This window comes from Lissotriton helveticus, chromosome 11, assembly GCF_964261635.1.
Source record: "Lissotriton helveticus chromosome 11, aLisHel1.1, whole genome shotgun sequence".
NCBI classification, from domain to species: domain Eukaryota; kingdom Metazoa; phylum Chordata; class Amphibia; order Caudata; family Salamandridae; genus Lissotriton; species Lissotriton helveticus.
Genome location: NC_136072.1, coordinates 583228661 through 583250014, shown reverse-complemented (window position 1 = coordinate 583250014; position 21354 = coordinate 583228661). Strand labels below are relative to the sequence as shown.

Below are 21354 nucleotides of genomic sequence, written 5' to 3'. Positions count from 1 at the left end.
ATATTCTTTATTTGGCTTAAAAAGCCATTAAAGAGTAATAATAGATATTCAAGTTTTCATAATTCAATCAGAATATTAAAAATTCAGGATGATAAAATAAATTAATTCAAATTTGCATACAAAAATTCATAGAAGAATGTGATACAAATGAAACTCATCTCTCATAGAACTATTCCCAGTTAAAATGATAGATCAACCATTAAAGTAGGAATTGACAGTACATACGAAAAACATGTACAATACATCCAAAGATAGTTCACATGGCTCCAGGATCAAGATTCGTAATGTTTCCTCATTACAATAGCACCTCTTATAAAGTTTAAAATAACATGACAAATAGCTGGAGTCTCTAATTATTCTAAATATACCACTGCCACCATATAATGTCTAATATTCGTTTGACGTAAAATAGGGACCACATATGAAGAGCGTGGGACAGAGTATAAAGTGCAAAACAACATAAAATGACATGTAATGCACTTTGAAGGGAGACATTATTGTATAGGCAAAGGGGCAAATTCCTAGTAAATTTGCTCTTCTGAGGAAAAGCTACCAAAAAGTGCACTGTGCTCAGTCTCATTTGAGCCAAGAAGAATTGATAAGTGCAATTCATAATAAAATGTAAGTAAGGTTCCAACCCATGAGACGTAGAAATAGCAGAGTACCTAATTATCGTTGGTAAGGAGACAACATGTTCTATCCAATGCTTCGAAAAATATTCTAAGTAGCGCTGTTTCACCTTTTGTTTCCTACTTGTAGTAATTGTCTGAGGATTTTTGGAATGTTATGGTGCACCTAAAAAATAGAAAATTGTCTTTACGTAAACAGACCAGGGAATCCCATTTACCTTATCAAGAGATAGACAGTCCTCAAGAAAGGCTCTAACCAGACACGCCTAACCAGTCACCACCAACTATTTATCCATAAACTCAATTGAGCATGGCCAATTGTATCATTCAAGTAGGTTAAACCATGGTCATCATGGTAAATAACAGATGAGGTGCTACTAGGCTCCAACAGACATCTGCAGATAAAACCCTTCTCTGCCAGTTGAAGAATTTCCAAATTGCTGCAACCCCAAATGCTTGCTCCAAAGGACCCAACAGATATACACATACTTTTATAAATTACTACTAATTCCTGAACTGGCTTTTGATGTAACCTGTGTGCAAACCTAAATACCATCTCTATTGTTTTCCTATCATTAATGCTGTCATTTTAGATGTCATTAGTGAAGAAAATATCATGAAAGTAGTAATGTGTGAGGTCATAAGTAGAGCATGCTGGGGGGCACAAGTTATAGTTAGCTCAGTAAACTATAACAGGTGAATTCCAGTGCTTTTTTAGTTTCAAATGATATATTTAACTGAAATTTTCACTAAACTATAAGTCACTTTAACCTTTGTTTTTATCAGTAGCTTTTAAAGTTTTTTTTATCGCAAATATGATCTTACTATCATCCCTAACTATAACGTCATTGGCCTGTGGCAGACAAATTCTGCAGCCAACCCCCCACATCCATGCATGGCCAGCCAATCCTCATCACAATATAAAGGGGTGTCATCTTAAATAATGTAGGTCTAATGGGTTTCTCGAAGGATCACCAACACCAGTATATAAAAGGCAGGTCTACTGGCTTCATCAGTAGGTGACCACATTATTATACAAGACAAGCCTATTGGATTTGTCAAGGGGTGACCACATCAATATACATTATAAGCCTATCAGCTTTGTCAAGGGGTCACCACACCTTTACAAAAAATCAAACCCATTGGCTTCGTCAAGACTTGATCATATCACTATCCAAAACAAACCCACTGGTTTTGTCAAAGGGTGACTACATCAATATATAACACAAGCATATAGGCTTCGTCATGGAATTCACTACATCAATATATGGAGTTTAGTCTATGGGCTTTGTCAACAATATGAAACACATTTCACTTATCATACACTCCCCCAGGTCACTAATGCAGCAATAAGACCAACCACGAGAAGTCCCTGCAATCCTTAGCTGAGAAGTAAAACCTCCAGATCCGAGAATGCTTAGAATCACCATCAACTTTTCCTGAGGCCACTTTTTATACAACCCTGGAAATATAGGATTACTTTGGAAAATGATTTCTAGGGGGGCTGCTGCTCTATCTGCAGCCCCACAACACTTTTGTAAAATGTTGGTGGTGCCCCTACCCAGATTGGGCCAATACAAAGCAGGAAAAAAATATGCAAATTAGCCCAAAAAGGAAATTATGGGGTGCTCCTTGCCGGGAGCATTGAATGATAAATAACCGCTCATTTAGTATTATATTTTTCCCCATTATTTTTGTTTTTAGGTACACGTTTCCATCCAGGATACTCATCATTTATGTCATTGTTGGGGGCTAGAAGGAGAGTCTCAAGGCCCCCACTGAACCGCCGGCTCCCCGTATGCACCTCCTGTCCATTTCCTGTGTGCGCCTGGTGAAGCGGGACCAGCCTTTTTATTGGCTCCTGCTAGCATGAGCAAAGTACTTTTTCCTTGCCTTCCCTGCTACAGGGAACTATTAAGTCACTGTATCTGGGGCCCCCAGGACAGCCCAACTTCAGGTCCTAGGGGATGGGCTACTCAAGGCGGAGGTCAGCATGGGATGGGGCACAACACACGACCCCCTCTCCATTATGAAATGAATTAGTAGATGCGCTGACCCCCAGGTCCTGGCCCCCCTAAGGCCACTGAAAAACACAATACTGCGCCCCACATTTAAATAAAAAATATTTCCAGCCAGTCCTACTGGACTCCTGCGGGACCAAGTAACAAATTAAAAAATACTTTTGGTACTAGGGGAGTCCCTCTAGGATCCCCCACCCCACCCACAAGATCTAAGGTGTCATGGTATCCTTCAGCTGGCACCTCATGTCCTCTTTTAAAAACATTTTCAGGACAGGGGACAGAACCTCTGAGTTCTTTATTGACCACTGCAACATTTCTGTTCATGTCACGTCCAAACAGTCAGAGCGCTCGCTCTGAAAAATCCCCTACAGCTAATCAGAAGGATAGAATTTTTTTATTTCTGTCCACGGTACAGCTATCTGCATATTTTGAACCTTAATTTCTCTGAAACTACTGAACAGAATTACACCAAATTACACAAAAACCAAATGCGTTCCAAATAAAGATTTAGCTTTCAGACAAATTTGGTGTAATTTTATTCAGGCACTTGGACTGTTGTGCTGTTCAAAATTCCTTATGGAAATCACATGAGGAAATTGCATTTTGGGACCCCCCTATTTATCACCCAACACTTGACAGATCACCCCAAAACTTGCCAGGATGGTGCTGAAGTGAATGAACGTTTTTGTAAAGATTTGTCAAACATTCTTATCTGTAGGATAGGACAGCCAGTGGCTTCAAGAAATTATCCTCATGTGAGATTTCATATCTACAAGAAACAACACTCTTATAGTAGTGCACAGATTAAGGAAACCATTTAGATCCCAGCATGTCAGTCATTGGAGTTCTAGATAAAGCTGTAATAAAGCACTCCAATTTATCCCAGGTAATCCACAGTTCAGCAAACTCTGCATCTGTGCCAACATCTGCTAAAGTGCAAGCCACATTGGTTAGAGGAGGATTTCAACAGTAACATCCTCTGCACACATTATTGGACACCATTGCAAATATGTCTGATTCACTCTATGCTTTTCAAGGATGTACGTTGTTACAACGCATGCGTTTACTACGCCTGCCTTTACAACGCAGGTTTTTCAACGCAAGTCGTTACAACGACTTGCATTGGGGGGTGCTGGATAGTGAATAGTTTAATTTACTATTCCAACTCCAGTCTCCGTGGATAGTAGGGAAGGTGTTGGATAGTAAATTAAACTATTACCTATCCTAGAGCGCCCCCAGCGCAATTCGTTGTAAGGACTTGCATTGAAAAACCTGCGTTGTAAAGGCACTGCGTGGTAAAAGTTGCGTTGTAAAGGATGTTTCCCCTTTTCACAAATCAAGCATGCAAGCGGCTTCATGACTATACTGAAGAAGAGCGGAGACAGAGGTCCCCCTTGTCTTGTTGTCCCGCAAGCCCTATGAAAACAGACGTAATACCCTTCACACAGAAGTTGGAAAAGCTGGTTTGGAGTAATCAAATGTACAAGGGAGCAAATGCGGCCCCAACCCCTAATTCTGCCCTGGGCCTCATAAAAGAATATACCTTGACAGAGTCAAAGGCCTCCTCTGCATTACAAATAAGGATTACAGCCTGGTTCTCTAAGTCAAATTATGGAAAATAATCATCCCAATTTGTTTTGGATCGACCAATTAGGGACAAACCCAGCTTGATGTGGCAAATGTGTCCAGCTTGGACCATCATTTGTCAATTGGAGGCATACTGGAAAAACACATTGCTTTTTGTGCAATGTGAGGTAGGAAGCATAATACCAAAATCGACAACATGGGTAACTATAGGAGTATACTTGTATTTCTGTAACACATTGCAATTACGAGCAGAACATGTTTACTTTGAACTACCATCTGCTGCACTAGATGGACTCTGCAGGTGTCTCAGTGCTGTACTGTGGTCCAGTTTTTTTCCCCTTACCCAATTTTACAGTGGCATGAACCCAGCAGCACAGGATGAGTAAGTCTGGAGGCTGGCATCGACAAACCTGTCACCTCCTCCTGCAGGAGATCTGTGACTGGGCATATCCACCACCAGGCTGCCCAGATGATAACAAGCTGATGGGTCCAGACACATCTGAGCACCACACAAGGAGAAAAGAACAGGCTGGACACCAGAGGACCAAAGAATATAGAGAAGTGTGGCTCAAGAGATAACGCTGTTGGTGAAGTCAAATGTCATTGAGGTGCTCCTCAACTATAACGAGAGGTAGGCAGATGACAAGGAACACCAAATAAGACTCAGCGGAATAAACGGAATCCAGGCAAACATCAGTACCCATGAGCTGGGCTGACAATCCTAGCACTGGCTCAGATAAACAGCTCTGCCAGCGGGCAGAATAGAGGCAGCAGACAAATGGATATGACTGTGACCCAGCTGCTTCTCCATTAAAATATATGGACACAGAAGCAGTATTCTTAAGTAATTTGTTCGGAGAGTTGACACATTTTATAAAGTGGCTCTCTTGCATGATATCCTCTAGGGACCGCCCAATATGGGATTCATATCTGCAGGCATACAGCTTTTAGAGAGGCAGATGTCAGAACCTCTATCACTGGTCAAGGGGCCATCCTTCTGGCAACAGGTCAAAATGGCTCCTCTGGATGATGTAAGTCCATTGGAGCTTCACTCAATAGCTACTTCTACTTTGAGGAGTCATTGACAAGAGACCCCTCGGGGAGCAGTGGCGGACCGCACCGTGGGGAACACGGCTCTGTATATACACCCCTTCTCCTCTGCATTAACTTCAGTATAGAGGAAGCTAACCTAAAGACAGAAAGCTGTGCATAATTATCTGCATTGATGATATAGGTGAGAACTATCTCTTTGGGAGCACTGAGGAATGAGGGGAGTTATGAAGGGCGTCAGGAAGAGCTGTATGGCAGAGCATTCAGTAATTTGCAGAACGCAAGGATACTAGCGATGAAGAGGGAAGCTTCTGTGTACCTCTGAGGCAGGATCGGGGTAGGTATATGAACCGGGAAGGTCAGAGACATGGAAGCTTCAATTCAGATGTTTCCTGGAAAGTATCTTTGCAGCTCCTCTACCAGAAGAGATGATCTGTGGTGTATTTGGCTACCTTATCTAAGCCAAATATAAGATACTTCAGAATAACGAAAATGTGCTTAATGAACATCTTCCTTTGGGCTCTCATGTGAGGCAGAACAATGATGATGTATATTGGTTAACGGCAAATGCAGAAAATTGAGTGCTTCTTTGATTCAGCCACTCATATACCATTCCGCATTTCAATATTACATAAATATTTTTGTAATGGCCTATACAGCAAAACCTTGTGATTATTCTTCTAAAGCAGTATAAAATCTTAATAGGTCATAAAGGTATGGTACGAACAATAAACAGCACATGTAAAGGAAAGGAGTGTGTCAAAAAACACTAAGGGCCTGATTCTGATGCGGTTAGGAAGTCCTCCTAATGGCATTTGCTCCACCCAAATCAGATCGGGAACGTGTCTTTCCAACCGAGGGCCAGATTACAATGCGGTTAGGAAAGCATTCCCACCTAGGGCCGGATTACGATGCGTTAGGAATATAGGCTCCCATTGAAGACAATGGGAGCCCAACCAAATCGTATCTGGAAGCAACCGGATGCATTGTGCTCGTTCGGTTGGACTCTCCCGATCTGATTCAGTTGGAAGCCATTCCCAAACCATTTGGTCAGTAAGCTTTCCAAACCGCATCAGAATCGGGCCCTAAGAGGGGACAGATCAGCCCAGAAACATTTTTAACTTCATAACATGTTCAAAAACCATGCAAAGATTAACAGTTCTCTTTGCTGAATCTATCAACCTGATACTCTCTGGATTGTTTCAAACACGGTACGCAACTCAGCCGCTACTCCCAGATACATATACTAGGACAACACAGCGGCAAAGTAAGAGAAGATAGCTTCATCCACCTATGGCTCCTTCACGAGTTCTGATCACAGATGAGAGACTAGCATCTACAATGTTTAGGATTGTTACAATCAAATAATCCAAACGTGTTCTTCTTAATAAAAGTGCTCAATGTGCATGTATCGATACTATAAAGAAGCCATTAAAAGTGTATATTTTATTTTCGAAAACGAAGGAGAAAAAAACGCCATAGGACCTCCATGTACTGAACTGAAAATTGCCTTATTATTTTTGTGAATGAAATCTATAGCCTGAACAGACTGATCTGTCTAGTTGGGCGAAAATGATCTTATGACTTCTAGTCAACTCACTCCTTCAAAGTGACCTTGTTGCTAAACTTCAGTTAGTTGGACCTTGTGCAAGATGTTCTTTCAGTTCGACGTCCTCTTCTTCTGCTTAGTCACACTAGCAATGTTCTTCAAGGGTCCAGGGCTCATCTCTGAATTTTCAGCAGGGTAGCCACCAGTAAATGTATGCGCTACACTAATTTGCATATTCTGGTCAATGTCCAGACAATGAACAAATTACTGTTCCAAAGCAGTCGGACAAGTATTACCTCCACTTTGGATGCATGAGCAAAAATAAACAAATATCAACCAAAGTTTCGCTGTATTTGAAGTTCAAAATCCACTTCCAAGTGGATCATGGTTTTTGTCCTTTTTTTCCGTTGCCTTCCTATAGTAAGAGTCATGGGTTTGGCCAGTTTGTACAGGTGAAGATCATTTTGTATATTGTAGCCAAACTGGTCAAGCAGCAAAGGTTGAATTGTTAGACCACCGGCGACAACAAAGAACAGATTGGGAAGAGGGAAGCCTAACCAAATGACAGGCAGCTGGCACACCTATTATAGGCAAAGGACAGCCGGCAAGAAGCCACCCATCTTGTGTCTCAAATGGGCACTCTCTGTCCTTCACATGGTTTCCATGTCATATACAAACCAAGCACACACACACGCACAGACATGAATATCCCTCACATAAGTAAAGGAAACGTCTACAGGTGCAAGACATTGGTCAAATGTTCCTAGAGGAGAGCAGGTAGGCAGCCTCCTTAACAGTGGCGGTTCCTCCGTTAAGGTGGAGGAGCGTCGCCCCACTACTTTTCGCAGTGAAAAAAAGGAAAAATAAAATTATAACTCACGTTACTTTCATTTTATTTGTTCCTGCTGCTGCATCTTGGCGGGCAGTTCCGCTCTGCTCTCAGAGCAGGGTGAGGAGTGATGAGCACTATGGGCCAGATGTAGGTAAATAATATTTACCGACCTCTTAAATACCGAGTCATACCGACTCGGTATTACCGAGGAGGAAAATGAGATGTAGGTAACAATGACGGTATAAAATACCGACTCGGAACCTGTCGGTACTCGGAAACGGTATTTACCGACTCGGAATATACCTACACGGTAAAATCCGAGACGGAAAAACCAAAACCGATCCACCGGTGCCATGGCCCATAGGAATGAATGGCAACTTCCGACCCGGAAAATACCGAGTCGGGAAAAACCGACCCGGTATTTACCGTGTCGGAACTATCCGCCGAAGAATTTGAAACTGACAAACATGTGTGCCTGTGAACCAATCAGGTACTTCAACCACACCCAAATTCCAAGCCACAGGGGAACTAACCAATCAGATCCAAGCACCACACCCCAGTACCTGGGACAGGCCACGCCCATGCAGGTGCAGAAACAAACAGTCAGGAGAGCAGGAGGACAGAGTGTGGAGCAGCCTTTCCTGACACAAACTACACAGCAAGATGGAGAGCCAGGAGGCACAGAGAGAAGCTGCTGAGCGCAAAAGGAAGCAGAAGTTCAGCCAGGAGGAACTGCAGGTGCTGATTTCGGAGGTTGTCAGACATTATGGGAAAATATTTGGAAAGCAAACTCTGCATGTTGCTGAATCAATCAAGCGCAGCACCTGGTTGGACATACAAGGCAAGGTAAATGCCATTGGTGTCACCCACCGTGACCTTGAAGACCTAAAAAAACGGTGGTATGACATCCGCATAATCACCAAAAAAAAGCTTGCTGCCCACCGCAAGGAAAGTGCTGCTACAGGAGGCGGAAGAAACAGAGCCCCCAGACTCACCGACATTGAGGAGATGGTCGCTACAACCCTTGAGAAGGAATGTATACACGGAATAGGAGACGCAGACAGCTCAGCAAGAGGAGCAAAGAAAGCAGGTAAGATGCAGGAACAATATCATTTACCCTTTTACCTATTCCCCTCACAGGATAAATCAGACTCCACAACAGGTTTAACTAATGTCCTGCAATGCATCCTGGGAAATGTAGTCATGTGTAGATACCTCAGAGCAGTCAGCGTGCATTGCAGCAAGGGGAGCAACAGACAAGTAGCATAGGCAAATGAGAGACAGGCAAATGTGCAATAGAAGTGTATTTAATCTCATGACACAGGTGAACAACATTACTGACACAATGTCCATGTCTGTCCACAGGAGAGTCAAAGCGCAGCACAGCTGAGGTCAGAGAGAAGAGGAGGGAAGGAGCCGGACCTAGCACTTCTCACGGAGGGCAGGACCAAGAGCAGGCTGCCCCGATACCTGAGGAGGCAACTGCTGAATATCCACGTTCCCCTCTCCTATTTGGTAGTCAGGACACAGGAGCGGCAGAACTATCACCCACCCCCACATCACCATCCCCAGTGCTGGGAAGAGTCAGGAGCCATGATGTGCCCCCTCGCAGAATACTGCAAACATCATCGGAGGAGGAGGAGGTGGAGGGTGACACACAGGACAGAGGCAACACCGAGCAGCAGCCCAGTCCCAGAGTCACGCGGGCCAGTGTCCGAGGGCGACGGCCACGGGAGGTAGAGGATGTGCGGCAAGTCCAAGGTGTCTTCTGCGGACTGGAGGCCACCATGGTGAAGGTGCAGCGCCTGCAGGCAAAAGCAATGATGGGGGTTCAGAGGCACGCACGCACAACTAACAATAAACTGGAAGCAGTAGGCAAGGGCATAGGGGACATGGCAGAAGGCATACAATCCATGGCGTCAGGAATTTCAGATATCACACAGTGCATGACTGTCCTGTGTGACAAATTGGACAGGGACCATTTGGAGAGACGCAAGGCCCGTGTGGATGTGCGCCAGCAAACCAAGGCCCTGAACAGGTTTGCAACTGCTACCACTCTGCTGTGCAGACGGTCAGTCACGATGCAGGATGCCATAGTGCAGTGCTGCACCAATTTAAGTGAAGGTATGGCCAGGATGACCACTGCCATGGAGCTAGTGCTCGCGCATCAGACTGGCACTGGAGGCGACACTTGTGCTGCCGAAAGCGAGGGGTCCACCAGCAGGAGTGGTGCAAGCACTCCTGTGCATGACTTACGGAGGAGTGGCAGGCGTGGGGGAAGTTTGACAGGCCAGCGTGAGGACATAGGCTCACAGCCACAGCAGCCCCGCCCTGTGGCCCGTGGCCACAAACAATGACTTTGCACTCCACCCAAGGCTGTAGTCACGGTGGTGTGAACCGTGACAACACACTCATGGAGTGTTAGTATTAGTGAGCCCAATGTGAGCTAACAATGCTGTGGCGTAGTGATTATTAAACTACTTACACAAAGTTACATTCATGCCTGTGTCTCTTTACTCACTCAGAAATATTGTTGTGTAACCTCTGCCCGTCTCAGTCTCCCATCTGTAGCTGCTGCTGCCACTGTGGCTTGGGGCTCTGCCACCTCTGGGTCGTCATCAATGTCCTCATGAAATGTGAGCTCCACCTCAGTGCCTTGCTTGGTGGCGAGATTATGCAACATTGCACAGGTCGCTATTATTTTGCAGCAGATGATTGGGGTGTACTGCCGTGCACCTCCACTCTTATGGAGGCAGCGAAACCTGCTCTTTAGGAGTCCAAATGTGCGCTCAACTACGTTTCGTGTGGATCTGTGAGCCACGTTGTATCGCCTTTCACTCCTGGTGGATGGGTTGAGGTAGGGAGTGAGCACGAAGGACCGCAGGGCATATGCACTGTCGCCTAGGGGGAGAAAGATAGACATTAATTGCAAGTACTTGAGACGTAGATCTGATGTGAGTGTCAGGGTGTGTCAATGTGATTTACCTAGCAGGTATCCATTTCCAAATTCTCCGGCAAGTAGGCGTGTGTATATTCCACTGTTCTGGAATATGTATGAATCATGGGTACTTCCGGGGAACTTGGCTACGATGTCAGTGATGAGGTTACCTGCATTACATATGACCTGGACGTTGATGGAGTGCGTCGATTTGCGATTCCTGTATATGTGCTCTGTGGCTGCAGGTGGACAGAGTGGGACGTGGGTGCCATCGATGCAGCCGATCACGTGAGGGAAGTGTGCCAGTTGATAAAAGTCAGTCTTGGTTTTGGCTAAATCTGCCGGTGTAACAGGGAATTTAATATAATGCCCCATCCTCTGCATCATGGCGTCAAGAAACCTCCTGAAGAAGCGGGACAGGCAGCCCTGGGACACGCCACCCACTACAGCTATCACACTCTGGTAGCTCCCTGAGGCCAGCAGGTGTAAGCTACATAGCACCTGGACATGAGGTGGGATGGCATGGGCCCTGGGTGTTGGGTGGTCCAGGAGAGGGTGTAGGTCCCTGATCAATTGCTTGATGGTGTCTGGGTGTAGCCTGTACCTCTGCAGTATTTCAGGCTCTGTCAGTTGGAACAGTGTTATCCTCTGCCTGTACACTTGTTCCTCCCTTAGCCATTCTCTCTGTCCTGCTGCCTGTAGTCTCTGCCGTCTTGCTATGATGTAGAAAGCCGCCATCATGGGTCCTGAGGTGCATTTTGGGACTTTTTTTATAGCCCTCCCTTGGTTACCACCTGCTTTCAATGCATGGTAAATACCGACTTAAAAATACCGTTTTTCGGCAGAATCGGTATTTTTGGGCTTACCTACATCTCCAAGGCTTATTTTACCGTTTCTGATTTACCGAGTCGGAAAATACGAACTCGGTATTTATGTATACGGTAGATTCCGACACGGTAATTTTACCGGGTCATTCTTACCGAGTCGGTATGTTTCCGACTCGGATTTTAAGAACATCGGTATTTTCCGGCCTCCTACATCTCATTTCCTCGGTAACGGCCGATTTTACCGGTTTTCGGCCGTTACCACCCGGTAAAAGCCTACCTACATCTGGCCCTATATATGTTTGACCGGCCCTCTCGGGCTGGCCAAACATTCATGCGCAGGCAAACATTCATGTGCACTTTGCATGTTCTCCATGCAGGCTGCATTACAGCCAGCGTGGAGAACATGTCCAGGCTCCCCTTCCCTGGCCAAACCACGGTGCTCAGACCAATCACAACGTTGCATTGCAGCTTTGTGATTGGCTAAGGCTACGTTTTTCGTTCAGAAGGCGAGCACCTAATAGGCTTACAGGTTGGTGGCGAGGAAAGATAAAGGTTTGATTGAAACAAAAGTGAAGACAGGGTGGAAAAAATTGACAAAGCCATGCAGAAGAGGTCTGCCCCAATAGGTGGTTACCTGGACTGGGACAGTGAGGAGAATCATTATGCTCTCTTTTGGCCCAAGATCCAGGTTCACCAAATATTGGTGGGGCCAAGTGCCCAGTCATATGGGCGGGTTTATGAAAGCTAAATGCCACATGTAGCCCGCTGGATGCCTGCATTCAGGTGCCCAATGGTTTAAGGAAAGGAGCAGTGAACCAACATTTGTCTCAGACTCTAAGCCTTTTTTATGATAAGTCAATTGTTTAATAATTTTGTATAGTGCCACCCAACCAGTATTAGCTCTCAAACTACACCAACTTAATACAAGAAGGCAGTAATAAGTCTCAGAAAATAAGTGGTGATCTAATTAATAAAGACAGAAATGTAACTTCTTCTTTGGAAAGTCTGCACAACCATAGCATACTTCCTTTGCAGTTATAACTAACACACAAACCACAATGCAGTCAAATAAAATATATGATCTACAATGTTGTTTTAACATGTTCATCTATCTGTCATTGCCAACCAGCAAATGTTCGAGGCAATACTAGCATACATTTAAAAAAACATAAAACATGCATCTATAATCATTCAACAATGTCTGACAAGCACTAAAGTAGAAAGGAATACAAAGTATGCTTTAGGAAGCCCAGCACTGCTGACATCCTTTACATTCGAAACTCAACAGGTTATTGTCAGTGGTGCCATGGGAAGAGAATGTGGCCTACGGCTAGTGCGGTCCACCTCGGAGCTAGGGAACCGGGTTCGAGTCTCAGCAGGGACGCTCAACATTCTGTGATTCTGTGCAAATCACTTAGGGCCGTATGTATCAAGCCAAATTGAGTTCGCAAACGCCGAAATTCGCATGTAGATTTCAGGGGTGCAACAGGGTGTCCTTTGGACACCCCTGCACCCTTGAAAATATTCTCAATTTGCGATTAGCAAATTGCGAATCGCACATTTCCCCTTCATTCCTATGGGCCTCCTGTCCCATAGAAATGAATGGGAAATTATTCCTTAATTGCGATTAGTAATTTGCTAATCGCAATTAAGGAATTTTAAGAAATCGCTAAAAAAAAGCCAATTTCTACATACATACCATTTTGCGATTTCTAAATAGCGATTCCTTAAAAATCGCTATTTAGGAATCGCAAAACGGAATGTTGATACATATGGCCCTTAATCTCCCCATGCCTAACAACAACAAAAAAATGAATGTGTCTGTCTCTAACCTAACTGGTGCTCATGTGAAGTGCTCGGATACCTTCGGGTCTAGTTCGCGCTATATAAAACTCCAGATAAATAATAATATGTCAAATGTACTTATTTATGATACATTATGGTAAGGATGCCATGGGACACGAGTACAGTTTTACATTCTCGGATCTCAGAGGTTTTGGATCACGTTATGTTTTGATTAGTAACTTGGAACAGCCTCTTAACTGAACAAGAGTTATACAAAATATAACTAATATCACAAATAAACGTGTGGAAAGAATATCTAAATGTATTGTAACTTGTAAATCACATGGAACTTACACACATATTTTGGGGTATTTTACCTAATAAATGATTCCAAATGACAAGATTTTAAAGGGGCGGAAAATCTAGTTGGGAAATTGAAACGGTTTGTTTCTTAATGTGTAGTACAAATGTTCTACCTGTAATGGGGTGATGTTTTAGTAATAATGCTCTCTAAAGTGAGAGGCAGCTTGCAAATGCAGCTTTATGTGTATCTACACCTCCCTGCAGCACCCTTTAGATATGCTACTTACTCTTAACACCAGGTTTATAGAAAACCGACACTGTGCAGTGCAGCGAGCAGGAGCCGTTCCCTCATCCCTTCCTTTGCTCCCGGTGCTTTGTCACTCAGCCAGGTCTGACCAGGATAAACAGTACGAAAGGTCCTGACCAGAGCTTAATTTGAGCCAGTGCTTTCCGGTGCTCCGCACCGGCACCTTATTGCCAGCACCGGGGCTATGACAGTTTACCACATGGTGGCGCTGTCATGCTAATTTAGGTACGAACACAACAACAGCGGTTCAATTGTTCAATTTACATTAACAATGACTAATACCTGCTTCCCAAGCCATTCTTCTGGCTTTGGTGGCCTGGAATAGTCTGACTTGTCACACATGTAAGAGTGTAAAGGTTAGTAGCTGTGTATGTACTGTCATTGGCTGCTGGCATGGGTTATGTGAGGTGCAAGCTGCAGTGGCCTCCCGACAGGAGCCCCAGCACTTATCCTTTTACAAATTAATCACTGGTCCTGGCTGATCACTGGGACTCCGTTGCATAAGTTATTTGTGGGGCCTAGGCTTTAGGATCCCTTATAACCTGGCGCCTGTGCAACGGCCAAAACGACATGCGCAATTCAAACTCTCCAACAGGGTTGGAGAGCAAGCACAGGCCTTCTTTGCCCTGCTGCACTGCTCCAACCAATCCAGAAGCTTCACTCATGCAGCATGAGAGAAGTGTCTGGATGGGATAAGGACCTGTCTGGTGGGACCTCACATTCGGAGGAGTCTGTAGCCGGGGACTGGAGAACACCAAGGACGTGCTGCAGGCTAAGGTAAGTGAAACTATTTTTTCATTTGTGAATGTTTGTTTATTTGTATGTTTTTTCATTTATCGACTCACCATTTTTGTGGGTCACCAACCGCCACTGGAGTACCATCAATGAATCTGAAGACACTAACAGGAGCAACACATCCTATTGAAGTTTGTAGTACATCATGCATCCCTCATCTCCACGTACTCAAATAGGTTGGTGGTTAGTTAAAGGTCTAGCCCTATAAGCCCTCATTTCAAGTAGTATGGAGTGGTAATTCTGCAAGTGTTCTGCTGAATTTCTACCCACACAATTACAGGTTTTACGGGGTGCAGAGATGAACCCAGTTAAAACCCGCCTTTCCACTCACATTTAAACCCCCTTTTTCGCTCACATTTTCCTCCTGCTGAGAGATCCCTCCCACTTCACCAATCAGCGACAAGGCCTGACACCTGGCACGTACCTGGTGAATCCTGTAACTGGGCGAGAAGCTCAGCCATGCTTTCCTTCTTCATCCTTGCCTCCAAACTCAGCTTCTCCTGGTCCAACACCAGCAGGAAGGCGTGCAGGTCAGACAGAAGGCGGTCCAGATCTGAGGGGGGGGGGGCGGAGAGGCAACAGGTCAAGTCATGGGGGTCTCAAAGATGAGAGTGCAAAGAAGTCTAGGGCACAGAGGTCAAGGAAGTCCAATGGGCAGATGTAAAGGAGGGCCAAAGGGCAGAGGTCGAAGAAAAAAGTGGGATGAGAGGTCAGGGATGAGAAATCTGGAAAGGCACGGGGTTGATAAAGGGAGGAAGGGTAAATAAATCAAGCAAGAGCACAGCTGGGTAGAAACACTCTATGACAAGGGGCATAGGTGGTCAGATGTTCTACAGTGGCACAAGACACAGTCAGACCAATGCTCTGAGTGACTCGAGTCACAGCAGGCAGATACTCAGTGATACAAGGTACAGCCGGACAGATGTTCAGTGACAGAGAACAAATGGACAGGTCATTTCAGTGATACAGGGCACAACAGAGTAGACGTTCAGTGATAAAGGGCACATCTGAAAAGATGCCAGTGATACAAGGCACGACTGGGTGGATGTTGTATGCTTCCTGCGCAGAACACAGCTGGGCAAATGCTCGCTTTCATATAAGACTCAGTTTGATTGGTGTTTTTCTTTAGTGACAAAAGGTACAATTGAAGACCGGGTCTCAGTGATGCAGGCCAGACTGCTAACCGTGATCGAGTGCACTTTTACTGCGCACTAACCGACATATAAGTACCTCACCCCATCCGATTGCACCCAAAACGTGCAGTCATCGTGCGAGTGCTAACCTTCATCTTCCATTACCATGTTTAACTCAACATTGTTCTCCTCTACTTCAATATACACTTTCATAGTAGAATGTAACATCCTTCTAAAGTACACGGTCACCAATACTGCACTCTTTATACTTGGTAACGTCACACTCAAGACCAAAAACCATCAGCAGGAGATCCTAGGCGAGAAACTCCCTCCTCATAAATAGCCATATACACAGCCATCTTACGTCACATGCTCTCTGTCAAAACACACCTTCACTTAGAGGGCAGTCACTGCCCCACTTCCAGCTCTCTAACCCCCTGCTCCACTCTACTAATCAGAAGAAAATCTGCTCCACACCCATCAACCCACATACACTGACTTTGCCTCCTGACACAGACATTGCCCCTGAAATCCTACACTCAAAATTCTAGACCTTCTACCCCTTTGGCGCCTTTAAATATTCAACCCCAGCCCAGACCTCAGCTACCTTAAAATCCAAATGCAAAGTCACCCTGAATATGGAGGGGACCTGTGCAATGGAACTTGAAACTGTAACTGATAGACGCTCAATGTCCTCATAGAAGCCTTTGGCGAACAAAATCCGCCCACCAAGATCTCATCTTATTCGTCCAGGGACAGACATGACAAAAGTGCTCAGGTGCGAGACAATTGTAGCCTACAGCACCTGGACAAAGGGATATCTAGTGGCATGCTATATGGATAAGCACAAGCCCCTGACACTCTGCTGGGTCTTCTGACAACCACACATTGGTGCTTTCTTGTGAAGTTGAAGCAAGCAAAGTATGTAAGAATGGGAAGCATGTGTGCATAAATGTGAACATATATGCATGCACATAAGGGTGTGACATCATCATTGCCTTGTGTGGATATGTGGTGTGTGAGCATTTGACACTGCTGATGTTGAAAGGATGATGAAGGTCTGAGGCAGTCTCCCTCAGCTTTCAGAAAGATGGTGATCTCAGGCATAATGGTGTTCCTGTCATAAGGTTGCCCACGCCTGGCAATAAAATGGCATTCTTACCATTGTGTGGGCCATTTGGGTCACTATCCCTGACATAATTGGTAGTCATCTCCAGACAAGTGGTGGTCCTGTCATAAGGTGATCATACTGAACAAAAGAAGAGGAGATCTAGGCTGTCATTTTATTAATACTATAAACACAGGTCAAAGTCTCTGCTGGGCCAAATGTACCTCTTCCCATGCCATCCTCTTATGCGCTACTTTAATAGAGTTAGCACTTGGCCTCTCTAGCTCGATGAATGTCTACAACATTTTTTGAGTTTATTCTAAGCACAGGACTTTGCAATAAAATGTTTCCTTTCCCTGAACTTGGTAATTTAAACGTCTTCATTGTTAAACCATAGTTACTTTCCAGTTACTGTGGTGAATCTACAAGTGAATTTATTCACAAAAGGCCTACTGGGGTCCTTACTTCCATTTCTCTTAACTCTTTCAGCCACTGCTATTAATTCCTTGAGATTACTGTAGGTAATACAAGACAATAACTGAGTTACAGTCCTGCTCAGTAGGTGGAATCCTGACAGTCTTCCTGAAATAGTAGTTATTTCAGGGTCTCCCTCTCAAATGCAGCTCTCCGGCAGACAAGGGAGGTTGGTTCACTAAAATACGCAGACGGTTTCAGGAACATTTGACGTCTTCCAGGGTAACTCTGATAGAATCCCCAGGTAACTCACAAATATACGTTACCCCAGAAGCTAGCTGTATGAAGGCTTATTTCAGGGTGCATTTAAAATCTTTGGATCTTGGCCTCAGCGCCTTTTCTACGTGTTGACTCCTGTCTCTTCAGCCTCCTACTCCCAACTGCCTCTCATTCTCTTCAAGTCTACAAGAGCATTCTGTTGATGACATCACTTGTGTGGTGCTATTCAATTTCTGCACAAGAGCAGACACTAAGGGGCTCATTAGGATGGCGGACGGACTTGCGTCCGTCCACCACCCTAGAGGAGGAGGGACCGTTCGCAGGGGCAGCGGTGGTCCCTCCAGTGCAATTAGGATGTGACCGCCAGCCTGGCGGTCACATCCTCAATCTTTAACATTGCGGCGGGTGCAGCTTCAAGCTGCACCCGCCGCAATGTTAAAAATGCATACATTGCATATGTATGCAGCAAGCAGCAGGCACCGCGCGGTGCCTGCCGCTTGCTGCATACATATGCAGGGGGGTACCATAGGTACCCCCCATGTGCACCCCCCACCCCCCCTTCACCCAGGGGGCCCGCAACGGGCCCCCGCAGTGAAGCTCCGTATGCTTTTCCACGGCGGAAAATCCGCCGTGGAAAAGCATTTCTTTCAGGGTATCCTAATATGGCTGACGGTGTCTGATAGACACCGTCACCATATTAGTGCTTTTCCGCCGCGGTTGTAAGCCAACCGCGGCGGAAAAGCTGCGGACGGAAACCAGGACCCACCAGCCATCCTAATGTGGCGGTGGGTCTTTGGTGAGTCCGCTGCGGTTTTTCCGCATCCTCTGGGCCGGCGGTGGCTTCCGCCGGCCCGGAGGATGCGGAAAAACCGCTATCCTAATGAGCCCCTAAGTGCCCGATTCACAGAACTAACTTAAGACAAAATCCTGAACTTACTTCCATTTTGGTATTCACAGAAGGCACTTACTCATTTCGGTATTCACAGAAGGCATTTACTCATTTCGGTATTCACAGAAGTTAGGAGTCCTAACTTTAGGACTCCTAAACGCCTTCTGTGAATACTGAAAGTCTTAAAGTTAGGGTTTTTCTCAGTTTAGGAGTAGTAAAGTTCCTAACTTTAGGACCCACCCTTGTGTCTTGAACTGTCAGAATGAAGTGTGATAACCAGTTATTGATCAACAGCAGGGCACTTTCCAATGAGTCCACTTTAACCTACCCTATGTGTTTTAGGCAATTCTGAGTTGTAGCGTAATTTGCTACTGGGGCGATTGGTGATTCTCAGCTGTTTTCTCGCGCACACCTCTTTTCAGTAAGTGTCTACGTTGCCCCTCTCTGCCCTTCCCCTCAAGAGACGCACTTTGACACATTCTAATTGTAATTGCATTTATATAGCACTTACTACCCCTGACGAGGCGTTGAAGCGCTTTTTCGGCGAGTAGCACGCTACTCCGGGACCCATAGAGGATTGGTGTTGAATTAGTATAGTGAAACATGCAAGTACATTTTAAGTGGTGGATAGGTTAGTCAGTTATTTGGATTTGGAATGATAGCAAAAGGATAGAGGAGGGAAAAGGTTTGTATTTAAATAGCGCTTGTTACCCCTGATGGGGTGTTGAAGCACGCTACTCCGGAAGCCCATAAAGGATTAGTGGTGAATTAGTATGATGAAATATGAAAGTAATCTCAGTGATGGATGTTAGTCAGTCATCACACAACGCACACTATGCCCAACATGCATGCATTTTAACAATTGACTTATAATCAGACACCTTACGCAAGACAAAACTCCCAGAAAGGCTACAGAAACGTCACCAGTATACATATTACAGCCGACTATTTCTTATACTATAGGACATACAGATTAGGCTGAAGTGATTTTTTACAGAAAAAAAATATTCTCTGGGACACTAGACAAGACCCCCAAATTACAAAGACTCCAAGTTACAAAATAAGTACAAAAACAGTGAGTTCAGCAGACTTGAAATAGAAACAAATATTCATGAGCAGAAGTTTCTTTAACCCCTGCCTCCAATGCTCTATTAACTGTGTATCCAACCTCAGGAAAAGGTCTTCCTGGTCTACCGTTACTTTATACCAAAGGCTCCCTAATTACAAATGTTTGCAGATACAGACAGAAAACTATTTTAAGCCTATTTTTAAATGTGGATAAAATAGATTCTGGATTCTTTGGAGTGATTCTAAATATTGTCCATCACGGCTGCTTGGCCAATAGCTGTGCAAATTGACAGGTAAGGGGTTAAAAAAGGAATTTTCAGTAGGTATGCACAACCTTGATACTAAAATGTTCATGTTTTCATATACATGCATTGATTTATCATCTGTGGGTGGTCATATCATTAAAGCATGAATGCACATTTATTGGTTACATAAATGTGGAAATATACTAGTTTCAAATTCATTTCTTCGCAAAACCCAAAATAAATATGGATAAAAATATATACCATTAGCAAAACCAAATATGTAGAAATAGAAACAGCAAAAACAAAATACCATAACTGGGAACCCCAATTATACCTGAAAGTCATACATGGGACAAATATCAAAAGATGCATCCCACCATCTATGTTTGCACCACAATGTCAAGGCAAATATCGGTAGAAAGGGCTGGTACCCAGGCTTTTAGCTTATTTACTGCAACAAGTTCGCAAATAAATCTCATAATCACCCCCCACCTGTCTCAGCTGCTTAATAGCCCTTGTTCAGCCTCTGTGGTGGTATTTCTACCTCAGAATGTATTCATTTTTACAGTTTTCCCAACGTTGCCTTTAGACAGTGGCATCATTTCTAACTGACAATCGATTAATTAGATAATTATGATGAATGGGAAAACTTAATATATGCATGTAAGTTTATTGATATGCATACACTGGCGAGTCCTAGCTTCCTTGGATCACTTGTCTAGGATTATGGAGCAGGTCAGGCCTTCAGCACTAGTATGCCACAGTTGTCGACAGTCAATAAAACACATTTATGAAAAAAGTCAGTGAACAAGATTGTACAGTCAGAGACATTCTTTGTAAAGGAAATAGCTTTTTAAACGAGCGTCAAGCCAAAATGTGCGGGCAATAAATGGATTGAAGAAAACGCAGCATTTCAAGCTCTGAATGTATCACCTGAAACAGGTAGAATAAAGCTGGTGACCCTGCAATACAGGAAATAATGAGAACGGTGTCATTCTCTGTGTGCAATGCTCTCCAATGGTAGTTTGGCAGAGGGAACAGTGAATGGGATGTTCTGATTGTTACAGTGCTGGGCAGGCCAGCACCAAGGTGTGCACTGACAATATGATTTCCTAGAGGAAGCAACTTTGATAATTGAGACTGCAACCGAGAGCTCCCTAAACAGCGCAGAGAAGACCTTGAAGCACTTTAAGGTGACTTCACACAGCTGTGGGCTGCACATGGACAGCGTCGAGAACCCCTGCACACTGGTTCCAGCACCCTGCATTAACAGCATAACAACATCACCTGGGGGCGAACATACAGGGGCCTCACAACCCTTGAGTGGGGTCCCTTTTCAACCCCAGGCCAATGAACGAATATCTGTGAGCTACTGGAGAATATGGGCCCCTCCTGAAATTCTGCATGGGGTGGTCAGCTGCGTCACACCGCCGCTCCTACATCTCCGACGAAGGTTGCCACATACTTGGACGCCATCAAGCGGCCCCTGGCAGCGCCCACTGGGGGCTCTGGACGTACCACTCAGCTTCACCTTGTTGTACTGGATGTCCGGCTCCGGGTTTGGAACCGGGATGGCCGCTGCAGCCGAGAAGCTG

The 21354-nt window shown here is 44.8% G+C and overlaps 1 protein-coding gene across 1 annotated transcript in view; it reads right to left on the bottom strand.

The window, feature by feature from the left end:
- LOC144790871 (actin filament-associated protein 1-like 2) overlaps nucleotides 1–21354 on the bottom strand; it is a 266716-nt gene that overhangs the window by 208184 nt on the left and 37178 nt on the right. Inside the window, exon 2 of the mRNA XM_078665527.1 lies at nucleotides 15048–15176. Within this exon, the coding sequence (XP_078521653.1) occupies nucleotides 15048–15176 (129 nt within the window). The remainder of the gene's footprint in view (nucleotides 1–15047; nucleotides 15177–21354) is intronic.